Source organism: Ailuropoda melanoleuca, chromosome 4, assembly GCF_002007445.2.
Source record: "Ailuropoda melanoleuca isolate Jingjing chromosome 4, ASM200744v2, whole genome shotgun sequence".
Taxonomy (NCBI): Eukaryota; Metazoa; Chordata; class Mammalia; order Carnivora; family Ursidae; genus Ailuropoda; species Ailuropoda melanoleuca.
In genome coordinates, this window is record NC_048221.1 from 25711269 (window position 1) to 25734248 (window position 22980).

The window sequence follows — 22980 nt, forward strand, 5'->3', positions numbered from 1 at the left end:
GTTTCCATTTAGGGCTGTTCACACTTCTTTGACCCTACCTGCCCCCACCACTTACTTCCTGTCCCTCATCCTCCTGGTGGCCTCCCTTCCTTCCTCATTCAGCTGACATTCCTCGGTCTGTTACATTCACTCCCTCAAGAACACATTCATTAGTTTTCCACCGACTCTGTGCCACCACCGTTGCAGCTGTAGGTGCTGGGAAACCAGTACTGACTGGTGTAATAGGGGCTCAGGTGGGCCCTTCCTGGTGCCTACTGATCGTATGACATTGCTCTAGTTCCTTGACTCTCTCATTTCTTTGAGGATTATTTCACACCTTCTCTCTGATCCTTAAATCCACACTACCCACCTCCCCATCTCTCTTACTTAGATGACTTTTTGTCCCGTTTCACTGGTAAAATAGAAGCGGTAAGAGCACATCCACAAGTTCCCACCCATGCTTTTATACGTGCTTTCTCTGTTTTTAGTACCGGTACGCTGTCCAGGCTCCCAGCTCACGCCAGTCCTTCTTCAACCATTAGATGTCTTCCCCTCTTGCCTACTAGAGAACAATAGTCTAGAAATTCTCTTGCCTTTCCTCTACAGTGTCAAAATCCCCTTCTCCACTGGATCATTTTCATATACAAATATGCCGTCCTATCTCCCATCTTAAAAACAAGCTTTTGAATCTGTTTCCATCATCTACTCCAGATCTTGGCTCCCCTTTATGATAAAACTCCTTAAAACTGTTGTGCTTGTTTATGCTTTATTTTTTCTTCTCCACCTGTTCTAGACTAGACCTGTTCAGGTTTTCACTTCCACCACTCCACTGAAATAGCTCTTGTCAAGGCCACCTCCTCTCATCCTCTTTGGAGGGTCCCAAGACTAGTACCGGGGCCTCTTCTCTTTATACAGTCACTCCATGTGATATCCTTCTGATGGCTTTAAATACCAGCCATATGCTAATGACTTCCAAATTTATCTCTCCAGTCTCACTTACCTGCTTATTAACATCTTACTTGATTTCTAACAGGCTCTTCAACGCTAACATGTTCAAAGCCAGACTCCTGATCTTCCACACCTTCTCCTATGCATCCTGCCCAAACCTGGTGCATTTATAGCAAATGGTAAGTAACTCTGTCCTGGGCAAAAACCTGAGCTCCTCTCTGTCGATTACACCCCACATCTGATCAGTCAGTAAATTCTGTTCTACCTTCAAAATATATCCAAACTTCAACCACTTCCCACTACCTCCGGCGTTATCACCCATCTAACCCAACATCATCTTTCGCTTGGGCTCCCTGCTTTGTATTCATCCCACTGACCAGTCAGTTCTTAATATGGCAGCTGGGGTGATCCTTTAGGAAAAGTCATTGATGACTGAAATGCTGAAAACCCTCTCACTCTCACATGAAGTAAAAGCCAAAGTCTTACGTCTTTGCAATGATCTCCACCCCCCTCCACCCCAACCCCAGTACACCCCTAACTCTCTGACCTCTGCTCTCCTTCCCCACCTCAGTCATTGTTCTCTTCTGTGTTCTCTGGATGGACGTGCCAAGCATGCTCTGGCCTCCAATGTTTGTACTTCTCTGCCTGGGGTGTTCCTTTTGCAGCCAACCCCATGGCTCCTCTCCTGTCCCCACCCTTTGAGATCTTTCCTCAAACATCACCCTCCCTGGGAGGCCTTCTCTGACTTATTTAAAACTACAGTCCCTGGGGCACCTGGCTGGCTTAGTCAGTGGAGGGTGCAACTCTTGATCTTGGGGTTGTGAGTTTGGGCCCTGCATTCGGTGCAGAGATTACTTACTTAAAAGTAAAATCTTTAAAAAATAAAACTACAGAACCCCCAACCCTGCGTTGCACCCCCAGCATTCCTCATCCTCTTCCCTGCTTTCCTTTTCTTCATAGCATTTATTTACCATTTTGCACACTGTATGCTTGACTTATTTCTTCTGTGTTTGTCTCCTCTAGTCTGTAAACATCTACGGCTTTCGGTCTGAAACTCGTGCTCTTCATTTGAGGAATATTTTCTTGAATTATTTTATTAATGGTTTGTTCCCTTCTATTTTCTCTGTCTGCTCTTTCTAGACCTCTTTTTCAGATGACGGCCAGTTAGGATCAGTCTTCTTACTATTTTTATCTTTTCTCCTAGTTTTTATCTTTTTGTCTTTTTGCCTTCTTCTCTGTGAGATTTATGTAACTTTCTCTTCCAGTCCTTCCACTGAGTTCTTCATTTCCACTATCATTTTTTAGTTTCATAGAGCTCTTTTTTTTTTTCTTCTGACTATTGCTTCTTAGGAAATGACATTCTTTTTTTTTTTTTTTTTTCAAAAGATTTTATTTATTTATTTGACAGAGATAGAGACAGCCAGCGAGAGAGGGAACACAAGCAGGGGGAGTGGGAGAGGAAGAAGCAGGCTCACAGCGGAGGAGCCTGATGTGGGGCTCGATCCCATAACGCCGGGATCACGCCCTGAGCCGAAGGCAGATGCTTAACTGCTGTGCCACCCAGGCGCCCCAGGAAATGACATTCTGGGGCTCGTGGGTGGCTCAGTCGTTAAGCGTCTGCCTATGGCTCAGGGCGTGATCCCAGGGTCCTGGGATCAAGCCCCGCATTGGGCTCCCTGCTCTGCTGGGAGCCTGCTTCTTCTCCCACTCCCCCTGCTTGAGTTCCCTTCTTCGCTGGCTGTGTCTTTCTCTGTCAAATAAGTAAATAAAATCTTAAAAAAAAAAAAAAAGAAATGACATTCTTGTTTTGTGGTTGCTGTATCTCCTCTTAACTCTTTGAGGATATTACTGATCTTTCTAAAAAGATTCCTTCTCCCTGAAGATTCTCTTGTGCCCTCCAACTTGTTTCATTCTTGCTTGTTTGGGTCTTTGGTTTATGTCAGAGGCTTCCCCCAGGTGTCTGGGGATCCCAAGTCTCCGATCGTAGCTAAGAGTGGGGCACGGGGATCCTGAGTTTCCGATCATAGCTAAGAGTGGGGCATTAGCTAGCTGATCACAAGTCTGGGTGTGCTTATCAATGTGTGGAATTCACTATGGAGTGAATCGGGGACACCTTGGTGTCAGTATCTTCAGTTCTCTCTCCTTTGAGCTGGTCAGATTCTCCAGAGAAGGAGCATGCTATCGTCTTCCTGTAGCATACTAGCCTGGCTACCAGTTTTCTGGGAACCAGGGAAGAGAGGGCTGGGAGAGGGGGCTTCGGTTAGCACTTTGCCTGTAAACATTTATTTAGGCCCCTGTTTTCGTAGGGTAGCCTCATTCGCAACTATGTCTGATGTTCCCCGGCCCACAGACTGTCTGTGTACCCTTCTGCCACGGTGGTGTCAAGGAAACTCTCAAAACTACTTGCAGCGAAGGAGGGGAACTGGGAGTTCGGCTCCTTCTGGAAACAGACTTTCAGCCCATCCTGTGGGTCTTACCTTCACCCCTATTGCCAGAGGCATACGGTGCTGCTAGTTCTTGGGGTCCTTTGGTATAATCCCACTCCTAGTTTATGATCCAGTTTTCTGAGATCTGCTAAGTCACTGTCCATCTACTTTCTTATTTTCATGTTTCCTCCCCTGTTCTTTTTCTTTTTGTGGGTTTAGACCTTTTTAAAAATTTTAACCCATTTTCTGGTGTTTTCATGGGGTTTCAGGAGGGAACAAAAGTAAATGCATATGTTTAATCTGCTGTCTTCACCTGTATGTCCCCCACCTGAGATTTTACAACCCCTTAAATAACTATAAACTGCTTGGGGTCAGTTAATTGCCATTACACAGAGAGCTGGTTCTTAGTGTCACATGGAATAGTGTGCCATCCTTCATTTGTCATCTCAGAAATCACAGGGTGATACTAAGTAATCAAGGGGGGGATTGTGACACAGAACTGTTACAAGCATGGAGTCTGTTCCATACCTAACTTCCTTGCAGTGATAGGAAGCTTACTTACGAACCATAACCTGAGTAAATCAATTTGTGGATTAGATGCATGCATAAGTTGCCTATTAGTGTCAGTGCTTTTGGTCTTAAGTTGTAACTCCCTGGCGCCAAGGCAAGCACTTAGAAATGCTGTTGCAGATAAAAAAAGTCCTGCCTATGAGGTGTTAGGGTGATCTTTTGTAGTTTCATCATCTCTGTCAATCAGGGCTAGAATCTTATTGTCTTCACATGCTTTAAAATTCACAGCATTTCAGGGGCACCTGGGTGGCTCAGTCAGTGAAGTCCCTGACTCTTGATTTTGGCTCAGGTCATGATCTCAGAGTCCTGTGCATTGGGCCGTGTGCTCAGCGGGAGTCTGCTTGAAGATTCTCTCTCTTACTTTCTCCCTCAGTCCCTCCCCCGACTCAGGGTCTCTCTCTCTCTCAAATGAATAAGTAAATCTTAAAACAAAAACAAAACCCCAAGCTTTTCAGAATTAGAAACACTTGGGCTTGAACTGTGCAATACTCAGTTCTGCTATTAATGGTTCCCACCACTGGATTCTCCATATTAGGGAAAATTTAATACCTGGGGCATACTTGTATAAAATGTATTTTTGACAGTTTTTGATAACTTAATTGAACGTTTACTGACCATTGAATATCTGTTAGGTGCTTATATGGAGTCATAAATGGTTTGTAACATGTTGCATGTTGTTAGAAATAAAAATAATTTGATCTAGATTTTTTATAAACTTTGTCACAAGTAGCTTATTTTTTATATTTCAAATCTTTTGCCTTTTTATTATCTTAGTCTTACAGATAACGTGAACTATTGGAGGTTCTAGGGGAAAAGGTATGTGTGCACGCACACACGTCATACTACCCCACATCAAACAGTCATCCTATTTTCTCAGAAAAGTTTGCATTCTCAAGTACCCCATTTTTATCTTACTGACAAGGGTGACTACCCTGTTTTGTTTTGTTTCTTCCAGCACCTTGTTCAGGTTGGGGCTTTGGTTTCGATGTTTTTAAAGTGATCATTTGGATTACATATAATGTAACAGAATGAAAGCATCACATTAAATGTATGTCATGACCCTTAACTGCACTGCATTATGTTGCATTTAAGGACGATTTGTATCATTGCTTTATGAATCCGTGTATGAATTACCGGGTTAAAAAAAAATCATCTTGAAGCTGAGGGAGGATTAAAATAAATTTAGTCCACTTAGTAAGAGTTTGCCTAAGCACATTCAACAAATACAAGGATATATTTGAAATAAACAACTGCCCCACCTTAACTTTAGTACTGTTTAAGAGCATATGCTCAGGGGTCAGACAGGCCCCAGATTGCACCTGGTTCCTCCTCCGGCTGATGGTGAGACCTTGGGCAAGTTACTTACTTCCCTCAGCCTGAATTTCCTCCCCAGTAAAATGGGGAGATTAATCGTATTCATTTCAAAAGGCTGTAAGGATTAAATGAGATGATGTACGTGAAAGCTTTTGGCATAATGCCTGGCACATATACGTGCTCCTTAAATATTAGCAAAGATTGACTGATTAATATTATTAGTACATATTATGAATACAGTCGGATGCTGCACTTAGATGCTATTCCTGTTTCCTTTACAATGCTGAAGAGTATTCGGCTGAGATCATTTGTTCTTAAGCATTTTTATTTCTAATTGTTTTTTCATTTTTTTTCTTTCATTAGTCCATCATGCTACAGTGTCGCCCTCTCCAGGGTGTTTGCTGCTTTCGCCAGACCCCATTTAGCCAGGTTTGGGAGCTGCGGGTTTGGGAGTGGGAAGTGAGCAAAGGGTCTATCTAGGGCTCTTCTCAGACGTTTACCATGGTTTGAGGGCCAGCCACTCACCGGATGAGGCGGAGCAGGTCCAGGTAGGCAGTTCTCACCGCATCTACTTGGGCCCCAGACAGGAAGCCATCGTGGAGAAAGTCAGCGGCACTGGTCAGGATGCCGTGGAGAGCATAGAGGTCACAGAGGTGTTTGATCACCTGCTGAACCTCTGGTTCGTTTTCTAGTTTCTGCAGAGTTTCTGTAAAACTCTTCACACTGATGTAGTAGCAGTGCGCCTAAAAGACACGAAGATCCATGAGCTTTGGATTGCTGCCTACAGAAGTCATCCTGGAAGCCGGGCAAGACTGCCAGAGTAAGCTCGCTGTGGCCCAGTGTTTCCCTGCGGGCCGATGAGCAGCGGCCTGTGCTCTGGGTTCACGGTGGATCTCGATGGTGTGTGTGCACGCACGTGCTCCTGTCAGGGGCTTGTGGGCCCTGGGAGTTGGCCCCCAGCTTCTTCATTCTGTTTGGGGGAAATTTCAAGGAGGTTTGAAAGTAGAAAGAATACAGGGGTATTGGAGGCTGGCCTGGAGACAGTGGAGGACAGCACCCCTTTTCTTGAGAAAACAGCGGTTTGTTTGCCACGTTCAAGGCAGTGTAGTGTGTGTATGTGTGCTTGTGTGTGTCTTGGTTGAGAAAGTAGAGGTACGTGATGGACAGAAAATTTATCCCAGCTAGAAAGTAAACTCTGCAAGGTAAGGGTGAGCAGGGCTGTTATTCAGCCCATATCCAACAGTCTGGCTTTGTCACTAGTTAAAATAAAACTTTTGGGGGCGCCTGGGTGCCACAGCGGTTAAGCATCTGCCTTCGGCTCAGGGCGTGATCCCGGTGTTATGGGATTGAGCCCCACATCAGGCTCCTCCACTGCGAGCCTGCTTCTTCCTCTCCCACTCCCCCTGCTTGTGTTCCCTCTCTCGCTGGCTGTCTCTATCTCTGTCGAATAAATAAATAAAATCTTTAAAAAACAAAACAAAAAAAAAAAACTTTTGGGCACCTGGTTGGCTCAGTCAGTGGAGCATATGACTCTTGATCTCAAGGTCGTGAGTTCAAGCGTAGAGCTTACTTTAAAAAAATTATAGAAGTTTGGTACCACTTAGTAAGTGACCACTGTCCTCAACCCAGCGAGACCCGCCTCTGTCAGCTGGGATCTTTCCCTGGGACTCCCTCCTCCCCACAGCTCCACAAATAAAGGATGAATGCCTGACCCAGCAGGAGGCTTTCAGGCCCCTACTTCCCTTAGGCCTGAAGTCCTTTCTGATTGGCTTGTGCCCCCCTACTGGTTGTCGAGTACTTTGAAGATTCCCCTTCTCCCCAAGACGGATGCACATCCCTGTTACCAGGTTAGGTGTATGAATTCCACGGAGGGGAGGGAGGAAAGGAGAGCATCTAAAACTCTTCTCCGATGTTTATGTGCATACAGATCAGCTGAGCATCTTGTGAAAATGCAGATTTCCGGACAGCTTCCAGTAATGCCTTAAGAAGCAAGGCTTAGACTGTCTTGAGGGTTCAAAGAAGCTTCCTCGGGGGACAAGGCAGGGGTTATTGACATGTGCACAGGGCTGTACTTGCAGGAGGCTGCAAGCAATCTGCCGCTGCACCCCTGGGGCATAATGAAGTGATGACAGAACTACACGAGTTAGGTGGGGTGGCACCGCGGACCCAGGCCAGTGAAGGGCTGGTGAAGTGGGGAACAAAGGCACAAGAAATGTAGATGAAGTGAAACTTCCTTATAACTTGCAGCTCACTGACAAATACTTGAGACAGACAGAATATGACCTTCCTCCAGGAACTCCCCAACTGTCTTAATGTTAATGCCTTGCTAGAGGAAAAAACAACCTAAGCTTGACAATAGCTGGGCCCCCAGGATCCAGTAAGTCTTCTTTAACGTATGAAAATCCTTTTGGAAACTTCTTTTGCCTGTACCCCTCACAATTTAAATGTATATAATCAATCGCTCTTCACAATTCCAGGGCAGATTTTTCTGCCCACTGGTCTTGTCCCTGTGCTTTAACAAAACCACCTTTTTTTTTGCACCGAAAATGGCTCAGGAATTCTTTCTTGACCGTTCACCACCGAGACCCACATCAGATCACATCAGTTGGGATTTCATTCTGTGGGGGTCAGAGAGCCACCGAAGTCTTCAACAGGGCAGTGACCCCATTAGATTTCTCACTTGGAAAGGATCTGCCTTCCCCACGGAGGCCTCACACGGGAGTTGACAACACCGCTCTGCCAGCTGGACCTGTTGTGCTCACAGCCACACTGGGCTTGAACCATTTGGGTGTAGAAGGGGAGCAGATGTGCCCTGCTGCCTCTGCTGAGTCACACAGCCCTTGGTGCTCAAACTGGACAGACCCCGCTTCCCTTTTCTCATCTGAGGGCCACATCCTTAAATTCTCAAGGCCATGGGTTGTGGAGTGGTGTGAGAAATAGCTGCCTGAGGGCCCCGGCCCCTGTGGCCTCTGTTTCGGTAACAAGGTGAGCCAAACTTTGGCACCATGCTCCGAACACAATGAACTCTATTTACTTAGTGTGTGTGCTGCTTTAAATCTTGCCTCCTGCCTAATTTGGTGTGGGGGGTGGGATGCGTAGCATTTACATGCTAGGTGCATCTTTAAATTTTACATGTATTAACTCATTTAATCTCCATAATAATCTTAAAATGTAGGTACTATTATTTGCTCCATTTTGTAGGTGAGGAGACTGAGGCATTGAGGGATTGAATTCCTTGGCCAAGGTCACATGGCTAGTAAGTGGTAGTAACAAGAGCCACACCAAAATAATCCATCTCCTGGTTAAGCGTCTGTACTCTTCACCATTCCCCTGCTTTGTCAAAGCCATGAGAGACTGAGGCTGGATTAGAATGAGTACCAGCATTTGCTCCCATGGTCCTAGAGACGGACCTCTCTCCTGAGCAGGGTCTCAGATAATAGGACCAGAGCCTATCAGAGCCTAAAAGTCTTTTCCATGCCCCCTTTTTTTATAGACCATGAAGTTACAGCCCAGAGAAGGAAGGACACTGGAGGTCACATAGAGAGGCAGGTCATGCACAGAGCTGGGAACAGAACTTAGGCCACCACTCTGCCACTGTTCCCCACTTCCCTTGTGTTGCTGTCACTCTCTACCTGCATATTTATGGTTTCTAGATGGGACTTGGTGGGTGCTTAAGGTTTCCATAGAATAGGTGGTTCTTCCAAAGCCCGAAGCTCAGAAATTGCAGATTTCCCTGTCCCTTATGACTCTGGAGAATCAGCTTGGGCACCATCTCCCCAGGAAGCCAGTCTTCTTCAGCTTACAATGGCTGGAGGAGAAGGGACTTGCTCTCCTCTAGGCTGGTGGAGCTCCCCACCCTTGGTGCCCTTAGAACTTGGGGATCACCGCCCTCCCTCACACACAGTGGCTCTCTGAGGACACAGCTTGCATCTGTGAGGGAAAGGAAAGCAAAGCATTTTAACTATTTTCTACCTCTGGGACTTAATTCCTTTGAGTTCTGTTTCCTCATCCTTAAAATGGAGATTATGCTACTCTCACCCTCAGGGTGGTATGTATTAAATGAGGGTTGGAAAATGGATGCATAATGGGCAGCTGTGGCTCCTTTTGTGGTTGTCTGGGGAGGACACAGCCTGGGCTCACCCTCCTCTGTGTTGATAGGACATTTAGCACAGCGGAGAGTGCTCCTGCCGTGGATACTGCCCAGTGGACGGTGCCCGCGTTAAGATCAGCACCAGCTGATGTGGTAGAGGGGGCGGGTCACCAGGTGGCGCTCACGCCCAGCCTGTGCTGTGAGGGCTGCCCCAGAGCACTCCTCAGGCTTTCCTGCCAATTTCTGGGCCTGATGCCTGAGGATGGAAGGGTTCACCTTGGTTTTCCAGCTGTAAGTAGGGCCAGATTCTCAGCTGCCTAAGCTAGAGCTCAGGAGACAACCTCTTTCCCACCCCGTTACTCTCTGAAGCCTGTAGCTATCTTCTACCCCCTTCATATGTCTGCAGCCACCCACTTTTCTCCATGCCCTCTGCCAAGTTCATGACTGGCACCACCCTCAGCCCTTGCCCAGACTGCTGCTGCCTGCTCCTAACTGGCCTCCAGACGCCAGTGCATTGCTCCCCAGGCAGCTTGCATGATTCTTCTACGATGAAACTGATCACCTCTCTCCCACCGTACAAAGTCTGCAAAGGCTTCCCATTGCAATGAGAACAAAACCAAACAGCTCACAGTGAGGCAGTAGGTCCCAGGACTTGCCTGTCTTTTCTCCTCCCCTACCTGCCTTCCTGTCCTGGGTTCAGTCTTCCTCCTTTAGCTCCTCCTTGGGAGAATTTGCATTTCCGCAAGCACTATGCCTTTTCTGGCCTCTTCTTTTCTACCTGCTGCTGTTGCCTTTGCCAGGAAATCTTTGTTTCCCAAACCACAGCTTGTACCCTTGGCCTAGCTAATTTCAGCTCATCCTTGAAGTCTTGGCGCCTATGCTCCTTCTGGGAAGCATTTCTGATCCTCACGCCGGGTAGAGCTACACCTCTCTGGGATCCCGTGGCGGCCTGAGTTTCCCCAAAACAGTGCTGCCTTGACTGCACTGTGTAAGGGCACCACCCCAGCCCCCAGCCCAATGCCTGGTGTTGAGCGGGCACTCAAATATTTGCTGACTGAATGGGATTTATGCACAAACACAAAACATAGTAGAAATTGAATCAGACATCTAAGGATTGCCTGTGGGGCTAAGGGGAGACTTGACCTGCTTTTCTATCTGGGAGGAAATATTTGAACAACCTGAAGCAAATCCAATAACACTGCCTCATTACATTTTTCCCTAAGAGCTGTCAGCAAGATTGCTGTGGAGTTAAGTCCTTTAATTAAAATACCCTGGACGAAAGCCTTGGAAGTGAAATGAGGGCAGCCACTGAGCAGGGCTGGGGAATAATGGCAGAGCTCAGATTTTCACAGCAAGGTGGCCTGCTGGGGAAACAAAACGGGTCCCTGAAAGGGGCTGGGGCTTCAGCTGATGGGCAGCTCACCTTAGCAGCATGGAGGTGTAGGATTGTGGTCTGGTTCCAGGCCTCATCCCAGTCAGCTCCGGATTGCATCAGAGTCTCTAAGTGATTCACAGAGTCCTTCACGAGCCTGAAGGCCAAAGAAAAAAAGGTTCACCTTCCTGACTGAGTGGGGAAGAGACTGATGGAGTCTGGTCTCCTGGGGATCCCTCAGAAGTAGAAATCCATTATTCCCATTTGTTGACTGTTGGTTTGTGTTGCAAAGCTAAATGTTTACTATACATTATCTCTTTAACCCTTTAAAGGGTGGGCGTTCCCAATTTACAGTGGGGAAAACTGAGTCCCAGAGTGGCTCACTTAACTGGTCCGGGGTCACACAGCTACTAAGGGGTGGAGCCGTCTTCACCTCTGAGCTGTAAAGCCTCAAGGCTCTAGGCTGGCACTGACCCTCCTTTCTAATGCAGACCCCATCCTGCTGCCAGTGTTTTCAGGCCATTCTGTTGACCCACTTCTGGGCTGAGCAAGGACAGTGGTTTTCATGTGAAGGCTAGTGATGCCTGTCAGTCACCTCGGCCTGTTTCAGGTTCTACCTAAGGGACCTTAAAAGGCTAGAAAAGAAAAGAAAACTAAACAAACTCTTGTTCTCCAAACCACTAAATCGGTCATTTGCCATTTACTTAACCTTTATTCTTTTATTTTCTGTTCCCTGCCCATTCACTCGTGACCCTTGGAATTTCTATGCAAAACACACTGTTTATTAAGCAATATTTATTTTTTCTTGTCAGGGAATACGTAAGTAGATGTCACATTGAGTTCCAAGCAAAAATCAATATAATGACATTTTAATTACCCTGAGCAGCATTATTGGGCACTCGCCACCTCCCCCAAGTGAAATGTTAATTCTGTAAGGCCTGGGCTTTTTTTTTTTAATAAGATTTTATTTTTATTTATTTGACAGAGACAGCCAGCGGGAGAGGGAACACAAGCAGGGGGAGTGGGAGAGGAAGAAGGAGGCTCCTAGCGGAGGAGCCTGATGTGGGGCCGGATCCCAGAACGCTGGGATCACGCCCTGAGCTGAAGGCAGATGCTTAACGACTGCGCCACCCTAGCACCCCAGGGCCTGGGCTTTTTATGACTGGTTTACTGATAGATCCCTAGTGCCTAGAATAGTGCCTGGTGCACTGTAGGCACTTAGTATTTGTGGAATAAATAAATGAATGTCCAAAGTTGCTTGTGATCTTGAATAATTATTAACCATCCCTTGGACCACAGGTTGGGGTATAAGACCTCTTTTTATATGCTGAATATATTTCTTCTGGGTTGTTTTGGTGTTTTAGTTGGGGAGAGTTTCAGAAGGAATTTCTTAGATATTTCAGTCTCTCTCTCTTTTCTGTGATGGTGTGTGTGTTTGGCCAGGACCTCTTTTTATTCCCAGCCCTTGGCATGTTTGGACATTTCTGACGCACAGGAGGTATCCGATGGTCTTTGTTGAATGAGAGAATACGTGAGTCCCTGGTCCTGTTTGTGTTCCCTGGAGTCCACTAGATAGACCCTGGCAAGAAACTGATCCTATCCCTTGATGTAGTTGTGTTTTTTTGAAAATTATTTTTTGTTTGTAGACTATTTTAAATACAGTATTGGTATTTACTTTATTATTTATCAGTATTTACATACTAATACCTTTGTGGTATTTACAAATGGGCACATTCATTGCATTGCAAATCACAGTAAGAACCTAAAGATAGAAATATTGTGGGGCGCCTGGGTGGCTTGGTTGAGCGCCTTCAGCTCAGGTCATGGTCTCAGGGTCCTGGGATCGAGCCCCTGCTCAGTAGGGAGTCTGCTTCTCTCTCTGCCCTTCTGCTTGTGCTCTCGCTCTCTCTCTCTCTCAAATAAATAAATAAAATCTTTTTTGAAAAAACTCCTTAAAAAGAAAAGGTAGAAAAACTTCCTTGCACTGGCCAGAGCGGTGATGTCCTTCTACTAGGTTGCCCAGGATGGGGAAGTGATGGTGGCTCATGGATGTGGCTTCCCCTTCTCTGCCCATGGTGGCAGGAACTGAGAGGACTGAGGCTGGGGAAGGGGGCGCTTTTCAGAGGAGCATCCATGAATGCTCGCCCATCCCATCCCAAGGGCCCTAATGTGGGAAGAAGCCTCCCCCCCCCCCATGGAATGGCCAATTTCTTGCTCACCTGGTTGCCACGTGTGCCCAGGCTGTGGTATAGAGTTTCGGATGGAGGAAGTCAGCTGCTTTCTGGGCTGGGCATCTGGCCAGGTCAGTTGTGGCCAGGTATGCAACAGACTGAGGGAGAGACCTCTGCAGTGTGGAGCCTGGGGTTGGATGAGCTTGCTGATAGTTTTTCACCAGAAACCTGGGGGGGGGGGGGGGGGGGAGGGAAGCAGGTAAGCAGTGGGGAGCCCTGTGGGACAGCCCAGCACCCCTGTTGCCCAGAAACATGCACTCTTATACTCCCTATGGGAGAACCAGGGCCATGCAGACTCCTGCCTGGCCCCTCCTGATGGTCATCCCCACTCCAGAGCCCCCTGGAGCGCGCCTGCTGTGAGGCCTTCAAGAAAATGCACCCCGAGGCTGTAGTTTCTTCCACAGGGAAAGGAGGCTGGAACTGCAGAGCTGGGCAGACACTCAGATCCTGAACATAAACCTTTTTGGTATCTGAGCAAACAGAATCTTTTCTTCTGGTTAGGATCTTGGGATCTGGGGATTCATGCTGAATTGTACAGTAACGGTGGAAATTAAATTTTCATACTTGAGAAAGGATAGGTGTAAGAATGCTAACATGAGTGGAGAGTTATAGGTGACTCTGGGCTCCTTTCCTCTGATGACCCAGTGGTTATAGGCTCAGCCAACCTTGGATTCCCAGGGCAGCTCGGCTGAGACTTCTATGATGCTTGTACAAGTTACTTCATCTCCCTTGGCCTCAGTTTCTCCATCTCTAAATGGGGATAATAATAGTCACCTGATAGAAGATTTGTGAAAACTGGGAAAATATTTGTAATGCTCATATCATGGTGGGGCACAGAGTGTCTAGTACAAGATACCGTATCCCCCTTATGATTTGAAAAAACCTCCCACAATACATAGGAACATGAGAGGCCTTGTCAGTCTGAGTCCCCACACACGAACAAGAGTGAACAAAAGCCGCCAGTTGTGGGGAGGCAAACCCTGCCTTCCTTCCTGCCTCTCAGGTGAGAGCCTCCGCGTGCAGGCCCTGTGCTAAGCCCGGGATGGACCGTGATCAAGGCCCTCAAAACTCTGGCTCACAGGGAAGAGCCCCTCGGATCGTGTTGGGTGGGGCTGGTGCAACTCGTGTTCGGTCTGGGCTGGCATCTAAGCGGGGAGCTGAGAGATGAGAGGAGCTGCTTACAGCAGGCCCAGCAGGCTGGGGCGGAGTCCTCGCGGCAGGGAAGCTCATGTGAGCGGCCATGGGAAAGAGGAACCGGGACCAGCTGGGGAAGGGAGCGCACCCCCGGAATGGAGGCGGGGAGGGGGGGTGGGGCAGGCCGCAAGGACCCCGTGGGGCCCCGTGGGGCAGGTGCAGTGCGGCGTTTTCCGGAGAGCTGTGCGGAGCCCCTGAAGAAAGTGAAGCACGGGACAGCTGTGCTCTTGTCCGGCCTACGAAAAGCTCCGGATGGACTGGAGGCAGACCGTGCGTGTTGGTGGGTCTCTGCACTGCGCTGCCCGGTGCCTGCTCCCGCCGTGGGCATCGCGCGCTGCTTCAGCGCACGCAGGGGCCTCACCTGGCTGTCTGCAGATAGAGCACGGTGTTGTCACCCTCGTAGGTGCAGGAGGCTGTCACTTTGGTGACCAGTGAGGGCAGGCCGCTCAGGTTCGAGTAGCCGTGGCCGCCACAGGCTCGGCGGCACAGCTCAGTCCCCTGGAGGCACAAGTCTGACACCATGGCCTTGATTCCTGCGCTCAGTGCGTGAAGCTGCAAGGACAGGGGATCAGGGTGAGGAAGGGATCCCTCCAGGAACAACCATGCTTCCCACTCATTGAGCACCTGCTGTATGCCCATGACAACCTGTGAGGTAAGAATAATTTCCTAGGCTTGCAACTTTATGAACGAGAAGGCTGAGACTCAGATATGTTATGTGACTTGCCCAAGGTCATACGATGAGGCAATGTAGCTGTAGGGACAGTAAAAACAAAGGAAAACTGTCCAGGCCAGTGTCTCCAGGATCTCGGGAAGAGGGTGCTTCCTGGATTGGGCTCACCATCATCTAGGAGTTATGGATTTTGCTGGCAAGTGGAGTTTTTGGAGAGCCGGCCTGTGACTGTGGAGATCCACCATCAACCCACTGACCTGGGTTGTAGGAGGGGCTGCCAGGTAGCAGACCTAGTTTGAGCTTTTGGTTTTTGAAAGCCCTTACCCATCTTTCAGACTTTTTTTTTTTTCAAACATTTTATTTATTTGACAGAGAGAGAGACAGCCAGCGAGAGAGAGAACACAGGCAGGGGGAGTGGGAGAGGAAGAAGCAGGCTCCCAGCAGAGGAACCCAATGTGGGGCTTGATCCCAGAACGCCGGGATCACGCCCTGAGCCGAAGGCAGACGCTTAACGACTGCGCCACCCAGGTGCCCCCGTCTTTCAGACTTTTAAGTACTTGGGAGGAAGGTCATGTTCTTTAATCTCTCTGTGCTTCACTTTCCTAATCTGTAAAATGGAAATGTAAATGGTGCCAGTAGCACAATTGGTAGGATTAATGAAGCAATGCTTATAAATCACAGGGTCTGGTGGACTAAAACTTAATGTATATCTAAGCCCAGAGTCCTTCATCTGGGACCCTCGGGGCCCGATGTGTTTTGTAATCAGTATTTTTTGAATTTCAGAAAGCTAAAGCAGGGCATTGAAGGTAGATTATATATAATACCCAGAAAAGTCTGGGGCAGCCTTAGTGATCAAACTCATTAGTATTTCTGCTGCAAAATGTGTACACATCCAGTGGGATAAATCAGATCAATTCAGTTCATACCATGCCAGCAAATGTGTTCTCAATGACTGTAATTTTTCAGAGCTTTTTAGGTTTCAAATACACACCAGGGATTGTGCTCTTGTGTTCTGTGCATTATGTGTGATTATTCCCTCCAGCATTTTTGGAGCTTTCTGGAGGCCAGATGTAGGTGGATTTATATGCCGGGATATAGTTCGCCCTGGACGTCCTGGGATATTGGACGGCTGGGGGGAGGAAGTAAGAGGAGCCCATGGGAACAGGAGCGGGTTGCTTTCTAGTGGGCAGAACAATTTCAGCCATTTTCCCAGCTCCTGCCCCCCAGCAGACAGCACGTACCTCAGGCAGGTGGCTGAAGTCTTTGTTCAGAATGGCATCATAGGAGCTGTGCAAGAATTCCGAGAGGTTACTCCCCAGGAAATGGAATGCATAGGCTGTGGCCAGATGAGGAAGGAGTTTCTGCTGCTGTGTCTGGTAGTCCAGGATTTTTGCCTCTGGATCGCTGAGGAGAAGAAAAGCAGAAGGTTTAGAAGATTGCTACATGCCCCTTCCACCTTCTCATATCCCCAGGGCCATAAAAGACTTAAAAACTGAGGGGTTTTTTAATAACTCAACCCAAAACTTGATCTGAACTGGTATGAGGTTAGTAATAATCTTAAAATTCCATCTAACATGAATATCTACACATTTCTCTGTAGAAATACTGACATGTTTGCTTATGGGTGCTGCCCTTTATGGGGGAAGTGTACAAAATTACAGCCTATGCACCATATTATCTTGCCAACATCTGGAAAGTTGGGAACTTGGGACTGACAGAATCCCAAGGCAGGGACTGTATATGCCTTGTCTGTTGCTGTGCCCAGCACGAAGGGGACCGGAATAACTATTTGTGGATTAAAAGAAAGTGTGACTGTGAGAAGCCTCCCATGGCTGTTTGGAAGAATCTTAGGTCAGCAGACCCTCATTTGGACACTTAAAAAAAAAAAAGGATTTTGGGGTGCCTGGGTGGCTCAGTTGTTAAGCGTCTGCCTTTGGCTCAGGTCATGATTCCAGGGTCCTGGGATCAAGCCCCTCTTCGGGCTCCATGCTCAGTGGCAGTCTGCTTCTCCCTCTCCCACTCCCCCTGCATGTGTTCCCTCTTTTGCTGCCTCTCTCTCTGTCAAATAAATAAATAAAATCTTAAAAAAAAGATTTTATTTATTTATTATTTGATGGGGGAGGGGCAGAGGGAGAGGAGAGAGAGAATCTCAAGCCGACTCCCCACTGAGCACAGAGTCCTGACATGGGGCTCGATCCTACAACCCTGAGATCATGACCTGAGCTGAGACCAAGAGTCGGACACTTAAACGACCGAGCCACCCAGGCGGCTCAGACACATACATCATAACCATCCTTGGGACACTTGTGCAACCCAGAGAACTGGGCTCTGGACAGGACTTCAATGGCAGCACCTTTTCCCCAGCACCCCTGTCCTCCAGACAAGACTTCCTCAGCAGGGGGTTTCTGAAACCCAGGCCAATTGCAGTGCCCTGCGTTTGCTGGAGGAAAAGGACCCTGGGCTATGGGCCTGGCTTGCTTTGTTGCCTTTCACTGTCCACACTGCCCTGAAAGAGTGCTCCTGTCATGCCTGTGTTGTAGGTGAGGACGCTGAGGGACAAAGAAGTGGTGCGGCCCAGCTGTGTGTCCCCCAGGTCTGTCTGGCATCTGACCCCCTGTCCATTTCGCATTGCACTCCTGGATCCTTGAGCCCACGGCACAAAGTGTCACCGGATTCTTACACTGGAAGTTCTCCCACTCTTTCCATTTCTCAGGTGAGAAAACAGAGGCCCAGAGCGAGCAAAGGACTTGCCCAAGGTCCCTTAGCAGAGGTGGGACAAGAAGCCCACCCCTCAGCACCATGAGTGCAGTCATGACTGTACCCTCTCTTCCCACACTGGCACCATACGCTCAGCTCCATGCTGCCACATCCTGGCCACTGCGAGCATATGCATTCTAAAAAATTATTTGCTGTTTACCTAAAATTCAAATTTAACCGGCAGTCCTATATTTCCTTTCGCTGGCAGCCGTGCCTGTGTTTACACAGGCACGCATATGCATGGGGACACATCACACACGGTAAAAAACAGAGAGTACAGGGGCGCCTGGTGGGCTCAGTCAGAGAAGCATGCGGAACTTGATCTCAGGGTTGTGAGTTCAATCCCCACGTTGGGTGTGAAGATTACTTAAATATTTAAACAACAACAGAGAGCACAGTGAGCTATTTAGTCCCATGGAGCCGAGGGAGCCTTAGCTGGACACAGCCACATACCACAGAACCGATCCGGACTTGGCCATACCGCACGGGGATGCTGACGGTCACAGCCAGACAGAACCCACACCATCCACTGTCCACTGTGACAGCTGGGCTTTCTCAGACATGATCACTCACACCCTGACAGAACTCAGGAGCCATGATCGCCCACCTTTTGGCAACCAGCTGACAACCCAGACACACTCAGCCAGTCAGAGCCGAGCTGGACTCGGACAGACAGATCTGAGTCAGATCTGATGGTACAGGGCCAAAGACCACACAGAAACCCAGACACTGACAGACACAGGTCGGGCTAGGTCGACCAGGGTTAGAGGGAGCCCAATGGAGACGTTGCAGACAGCCCCAGACGGGCCGGGTCTGGGCAGAAGTTGCGCGTGTGTTGCGGGGGTAACGTGTATTCCCGGCACACCACTCTGGCAGGGGGTGGCATCCGGGGGCAGGCACTGTGGGATGGAGAGTAGCCCTGTCTGTCATGGTCAGCTGTGGGTGCCCCTTGCCTGGGCCGGATGCGCGACTGGCGGCGGATGACGGAGTAGCGGACGGCGATGACACAGGCCTTCTGCAGCAGGGGTATGATCTCGCCCAGCAGCAGATCCACCCGCATCACCACCATGGAAAAGTAGTTGGTCTGCGGTGATCCGAGCTTGAAGTAGGTGCCATCTGGCAAGACCTGGTGGACCGAAGACAGGCGCCGGGTCTGAGCCTAGGCTCCCCAGCCTGTCCTACACCATAACTGTGGGCTTGCCTCGCCTTCAGGCACACAGGCCTCAGACCGCTCACCTGGAGCAGGTGGCTGATGGACCGCCGGAGCGCGCCGGTTGTTACCCGCACCCGTGCTTTCTGCTGGCCAGCCATTGCCTCAGGTGCCTGGGTTCACAGCGCCTCTCTTGGGACACCCAGGACCTCCCCCAAATCCATAGCTAAAGGGAATGCCTGGCAAGACGGGGACTCCAGAACTTCCTCAAGCACTCAGGTGGTGTCTGGTCAGTGACTAGTTGTCCAGGCCTCACTGTAGCTAAATAGGCATGTTACCCTCAGCCCTTCCCTCTTCTCACGTCGCCTTGCCACTGACCCTGTGACTGCTCTGCCACCCCATGAAGCTCTGAGCATTTACCCATGAGAACTCTGAGGCTCAGAGAGGTTAAGTGACTCGCCCAAGATCACACAGCTCCTTAACTGGGGCTTTACCCAGATCTGTGGGGTACCAGAGCCTCTCTGGGGTGGGGGTGGGGTACCCCAAACTCTGCTCTTTAGAGGAAGACCCAGAGCCAGCAGCAATCTGCAGGAGGACTGCTACCCCCTTTCTAGGCAGTGCGGGCTTGCCCCCCCCCCCAGGACTCCCACCTGTGCAAAGCGACTCAACATGTTCTCTCTAGGGACCCGCACGTGGTCCAGTCGCAGGAAGCCATTGTCTATGGAGTCAAAGCCCATCTTGGGCCCAATGTCTCCAACGGTGACTCCTAGAAGGAGATGGAGATGGGAACGTCTGTCAGCCGTGTGCTTGCAGTGTGCCAGGTACCCCCTGCCCCCCAACCCACGTTCCAGCTCCCCTGAGCCTCACAGCAGCCTGTCACATGGGTTATTACACCTGTTTTGCAGGTGACCGAGCCAAGGTCAGACAGGTGCTGAATCTTGCCCAAGTTCACCCAGCTAGTTAGCACCAGGTCTATTCAACTGGACTCCTCCCTGCCCAAGGGAGACATGTCCCAGCTTCTCCCATGACCTCTGGGGCCTCAGGATGGGGAGGCCTGGTGCAGTCTCTTCTTGGCAGTGGTCCTGGGAGCCACCGGGGCTTACCTGGCAGTGGGCTGTGGTCCTCAAGGCTCCGGATAGGCACGATGAAGGCGTGCATGCCCCGCCGGGCTCCTGAGCAGATCAGCTGGGCCTGGACCAAAGTGTGGGTGGCTGACCGTCCCACTGAAGTTGGAGAAAGGAGAGGCGCCACATGATCTCTGGTGTAGGAGGCCCTGGGGTATGGAGCAGGCAAGCTAACTCTCCCTACCAGGAATCTGGATATGGGTTAAATCTGTAATGGGTTAGGAGGACCAGTGTGGTGGCATGGGGAAGGGCAGGCACCCCATGAAGCCAGAATGGGGTTTGTTTGATCTGCCTCAAATGGTAAGGGTCAGGGGAGGATGCGCAAGGGGCCTGAAGGGTAGCGGGTATTTCCAGGGGGTTTACACAGGGCAGGGAGAGCCAGGCAGAGGAGGGGGTAGCATCCAGGGCAACAAAGTGATGCTTTTTCAGGATACCCCTTGACTCACATGGCCTTGACTCATCCTTGGAAATGACTGCAACAGTATTGAAAGCTTTCATATGAGTGTCTGGCTCTGGAATGCACTGGGTTGGAGGGCTTTATGGACAGCAATTTGGTGGCTGGAGGTGCAGGGGGTTCTGTCTAAAGGTTACATGTGTGGAGCGACCACCCTACAATACACAGGCATGGGGTAGGGAGGCTCAAGGAGGCTGCTGGTGATCTTGAGGGGTGCAAAGCCCTCTACACCCTCTAGGTGCTTCCCCTTCCAAAGGCAAAGCTGACAAAGGTTATGGATTTTAATGAAAATAGCCTAAATGGAACAACCTGGAAAAGCTTGGCATCTTTAAAAATTTGGTTCTTCTGCAGTCTTCTGGCTGCAGTGTGTGCCCTTGAGTCATTTTTCTTTGGAATCTTTACGTCAGAGCTGCTGGGGTATGTATGTTAGGATCCATGGTAAGAAAACTGATCCCTGATCACAGGGAAAGGTGTGCATCACTGCCCCCCCATCCCAGGAGCCTCGAAGAGTCACTGATCCCAGAGAGGGGGAACTGCTCCCAAAGAACCAAACAAATCTAACAGTGTTTTGCAAAAAGCACTGTGAAATGAGCACGTTGTTTTCTCTTTTTTTCTGTCCTCAAAAACCTATAAATGAATCCCTCTGTCATCCACCTAATAATAGTGAATACAGATCATTACCATTTATCTGCTGGCTCCCGTGCTGGTGCTTTCCAGTTCTTGCAGGGTGGGTATGATAAGCCCCATTGTCCAGATAAGGAAACTGAGGATCAGAGAGGCGAGTGAGGCCCTCAAGGTCACCGGCCTGGAGGGGGCGGAGCTGGGATTTCAAGCCCACCTGATTGCCAAGGCTGGTTTCTTTTTTCTGCCCTTCTGAAGGCAGTCATCCGTTCCCTCCCTCTCCTCTCTGGTTGCTCTCTCCTCCACCCCTTATTTCTCTGACTTCCCTCTGTCTCAGTCTTTCTCCCTCTCTGCTTATCCCTAGCCTGTTTCTTTCTGCTTAGTTGTACTCTTGGCATTCATTGTTTTTTCTCCCCCTTGGAAGCATTCACCAAATGGGTCCTGAAGTGCCACAGACGTGCCCTCACAGGTGTATTCACATCCCGGGAAGAGGGCCTTGGCGGGAGCCCCCTCTTGGGCAATCCCAGAGCCCCGGGGAAGCAGGATGCTGTTGCCACCTGGTGGCCACAGGGGGCAGGGTGGCGCCGGTGGCCGGACTGTGGCTGAGCCTTTCTGGGTGTCTGAAGCAGGGGCGGTGATCTGTGAACTGGGTGATGGGTTGGCGAGCTTAATCACTAACTTGGGAGGCGAGAGTGCCTGGGACTAGGCTGTGTGTATGTGATGTGTGTGTGCACGTGCGTGTGAGAGAGGTCTTGGCCCTCATCCCCCACAGGCTGGGTGGGTTTCCTCAGTTACTTCAAAGTTGGGGCCTCTCAGCCACTCATGGATGAAATTCTTCCCATCCCCCCTGTTGACAGAGTGAGACCCTGAAGTTCGAGATCATGAATGGATTCGCTCAAGGTCACCAGCCTAGAACAGGGAATCCGTCTGAGGTCTGGCGGACCTCAGAGCCGGCGCTACCCCACTGACTGACTTTTTCTCCTTGGGGACAGATAGGGCTGGGGAAATGGATGGATACTCACTGTCCCCAGGCCACCATTTGGTGGCTGTCAACGTGGGGCTGTGCACCACAAACTCCTGGGTGGCCGTATCATAGGTGGCTTCGGTCTCCAGGCCCTGAAGATACGTCCCTGGGAATCAAGGAGGGGAGTTCGTGAGGCAGGGAGTCAGGATAGGAATCTCACCGGGGAGCAGTGTCCTGGTGGGCTGGGAACTGCCAGGCACCAGACCCATCTGGGCTAGCTCCCAGCTGTACTCACAGGCACTTCTCGTCTTTCACCCGTGGGCTGTGTGGGGGACACATGACCAGTCCGTGGCAAGGGATGCTTGCTGACGTTTCCAGAAGGAACGACTTGCCCCACGCACGCTAGCTCGCTAGCTCCTACGGTGTGTTTGTGTAAAAACTAGAAAAAGGAACCCCCTCCTCTGAGACCCTTGACTGCCCATGCTGGAGTGTTTCCATATGAACTACGCAATCTCCGACTACGGCGGGGGGTGGGCTCTCTGGAGCCGTGCGTGCGCAAACCCTGGCTCACCGTGTCCCAGTTCTGTCTGGGCATATGATGCAATGATCTGGAACTCGTTGCAGAGTGGGTTCCATTTGGCAATCTGCTCCTCTGAGCCCAGGCTCCTGAGGGATTTCTGGAACACTCTGTGCAGATTAAAGGCCAGTTCTCCAGAAACGGCTCTGTCGGGGAAAGACACGGTGGTTGAGTAGCCCACTGGAGACAGGGACCCCGGTACCGTCAGCCTGGCAGGGTGCAAAAGGGAAGGGGCATCTGCCACCCTGCCTTCCCAACAGCTATGGCCTTTAAAGGTGGGGGAGGGGCGCCTGGGTGGCACAGCAGTTAAGCGTCTGCCTTCAGCACAGGGCGTGATCCCGGCGTTATGGGATCGAGCCCCACATCAGGCTCCTCTGCTATGAGCCTGCTTCTTCCTCTCCCACTCCCCCTGCTTGTGTTCCCTCCCTTGCTGGCTGTCTCTATCTCTGTCAAATAAATAAATAAAAATCTTTAAAAAATAAAAAATAAAAAAAAATAAAGGTGGGGGAAATCGCTCATGGCGTTAAGGCTCTCCAGGT

The 22980-nt window shown here is 49.7% G+C and overlaps 1 protein-coding gene and 1 long non-coding RNA gene across 9 annotated transcripts in view; one reads left to right on the forward strand and one right to left on the reverse strand.

The window, feature by feature from the left end:
- Positions 1 to 22980, reverse strand: part of ACOX2 (acyl-CoA oxidase 2) — a 35996-nt gene that overhangs the window by 10187 nt on the left and 2829 nt on the right. For 7 of the 8 annotated variants that reach the window (XM_034658539.1, XM_034658538.1, XM_034658541.1 and 4 more), the window contains 11 exons: positions 22436 to 22587; positions 21923 to 22030; positions 20961 to 21042; positions 19805 to 19974; positions 19352 to 19467; positions 18505 to 18677; positions 16036 to 16198; positions 14486 to 14676; positions 12919 to 13098; positions 10751 to 10856; positions 5763 to 5980 (listed from right to left, as the gene is read on the reverse strand). In XM_034658539.1, the coding sequence (XP_034514430.1) occupies positions 5763 to 5980; positions 10751 to 10856; positions 12919 to 13098; positions 14486 to 14676; positions 16036 to 16198; positions 18505 to 18677; positions 19352 to 19467; positions 19805 to 19974; positions 20961 to 21042; positions 21923 to 22030; positions 22436 to 22587 (1659 nt within the window). The remainder of the gene's footprint in view (positions 1 to 5762; positions 5981 to 10750; positions 10857 to 12918; positions 13099 to 14485; positions 14677 to 16035; positions 16199 to 18504; positions 18678 to 19351; positions 19468 to 19804; positions 19975 to 20960; positions 21043 to 21922; positions 22031 to 22435; positions 22588 to 22980) is intronic. The other variant, XM_002913531.4, reaches the window with a different exon arrangement.
- LOC117801907 lies at positions 14639 to 22743 on the forward strand. The gene is made up of 2 exons (XR_004624727.1): positions 14639 to 14776; positions 17335 to 22743. It is a non-coding gene; the product is annotated as an uncharacterized LOC117801907 (long non-coding RNA).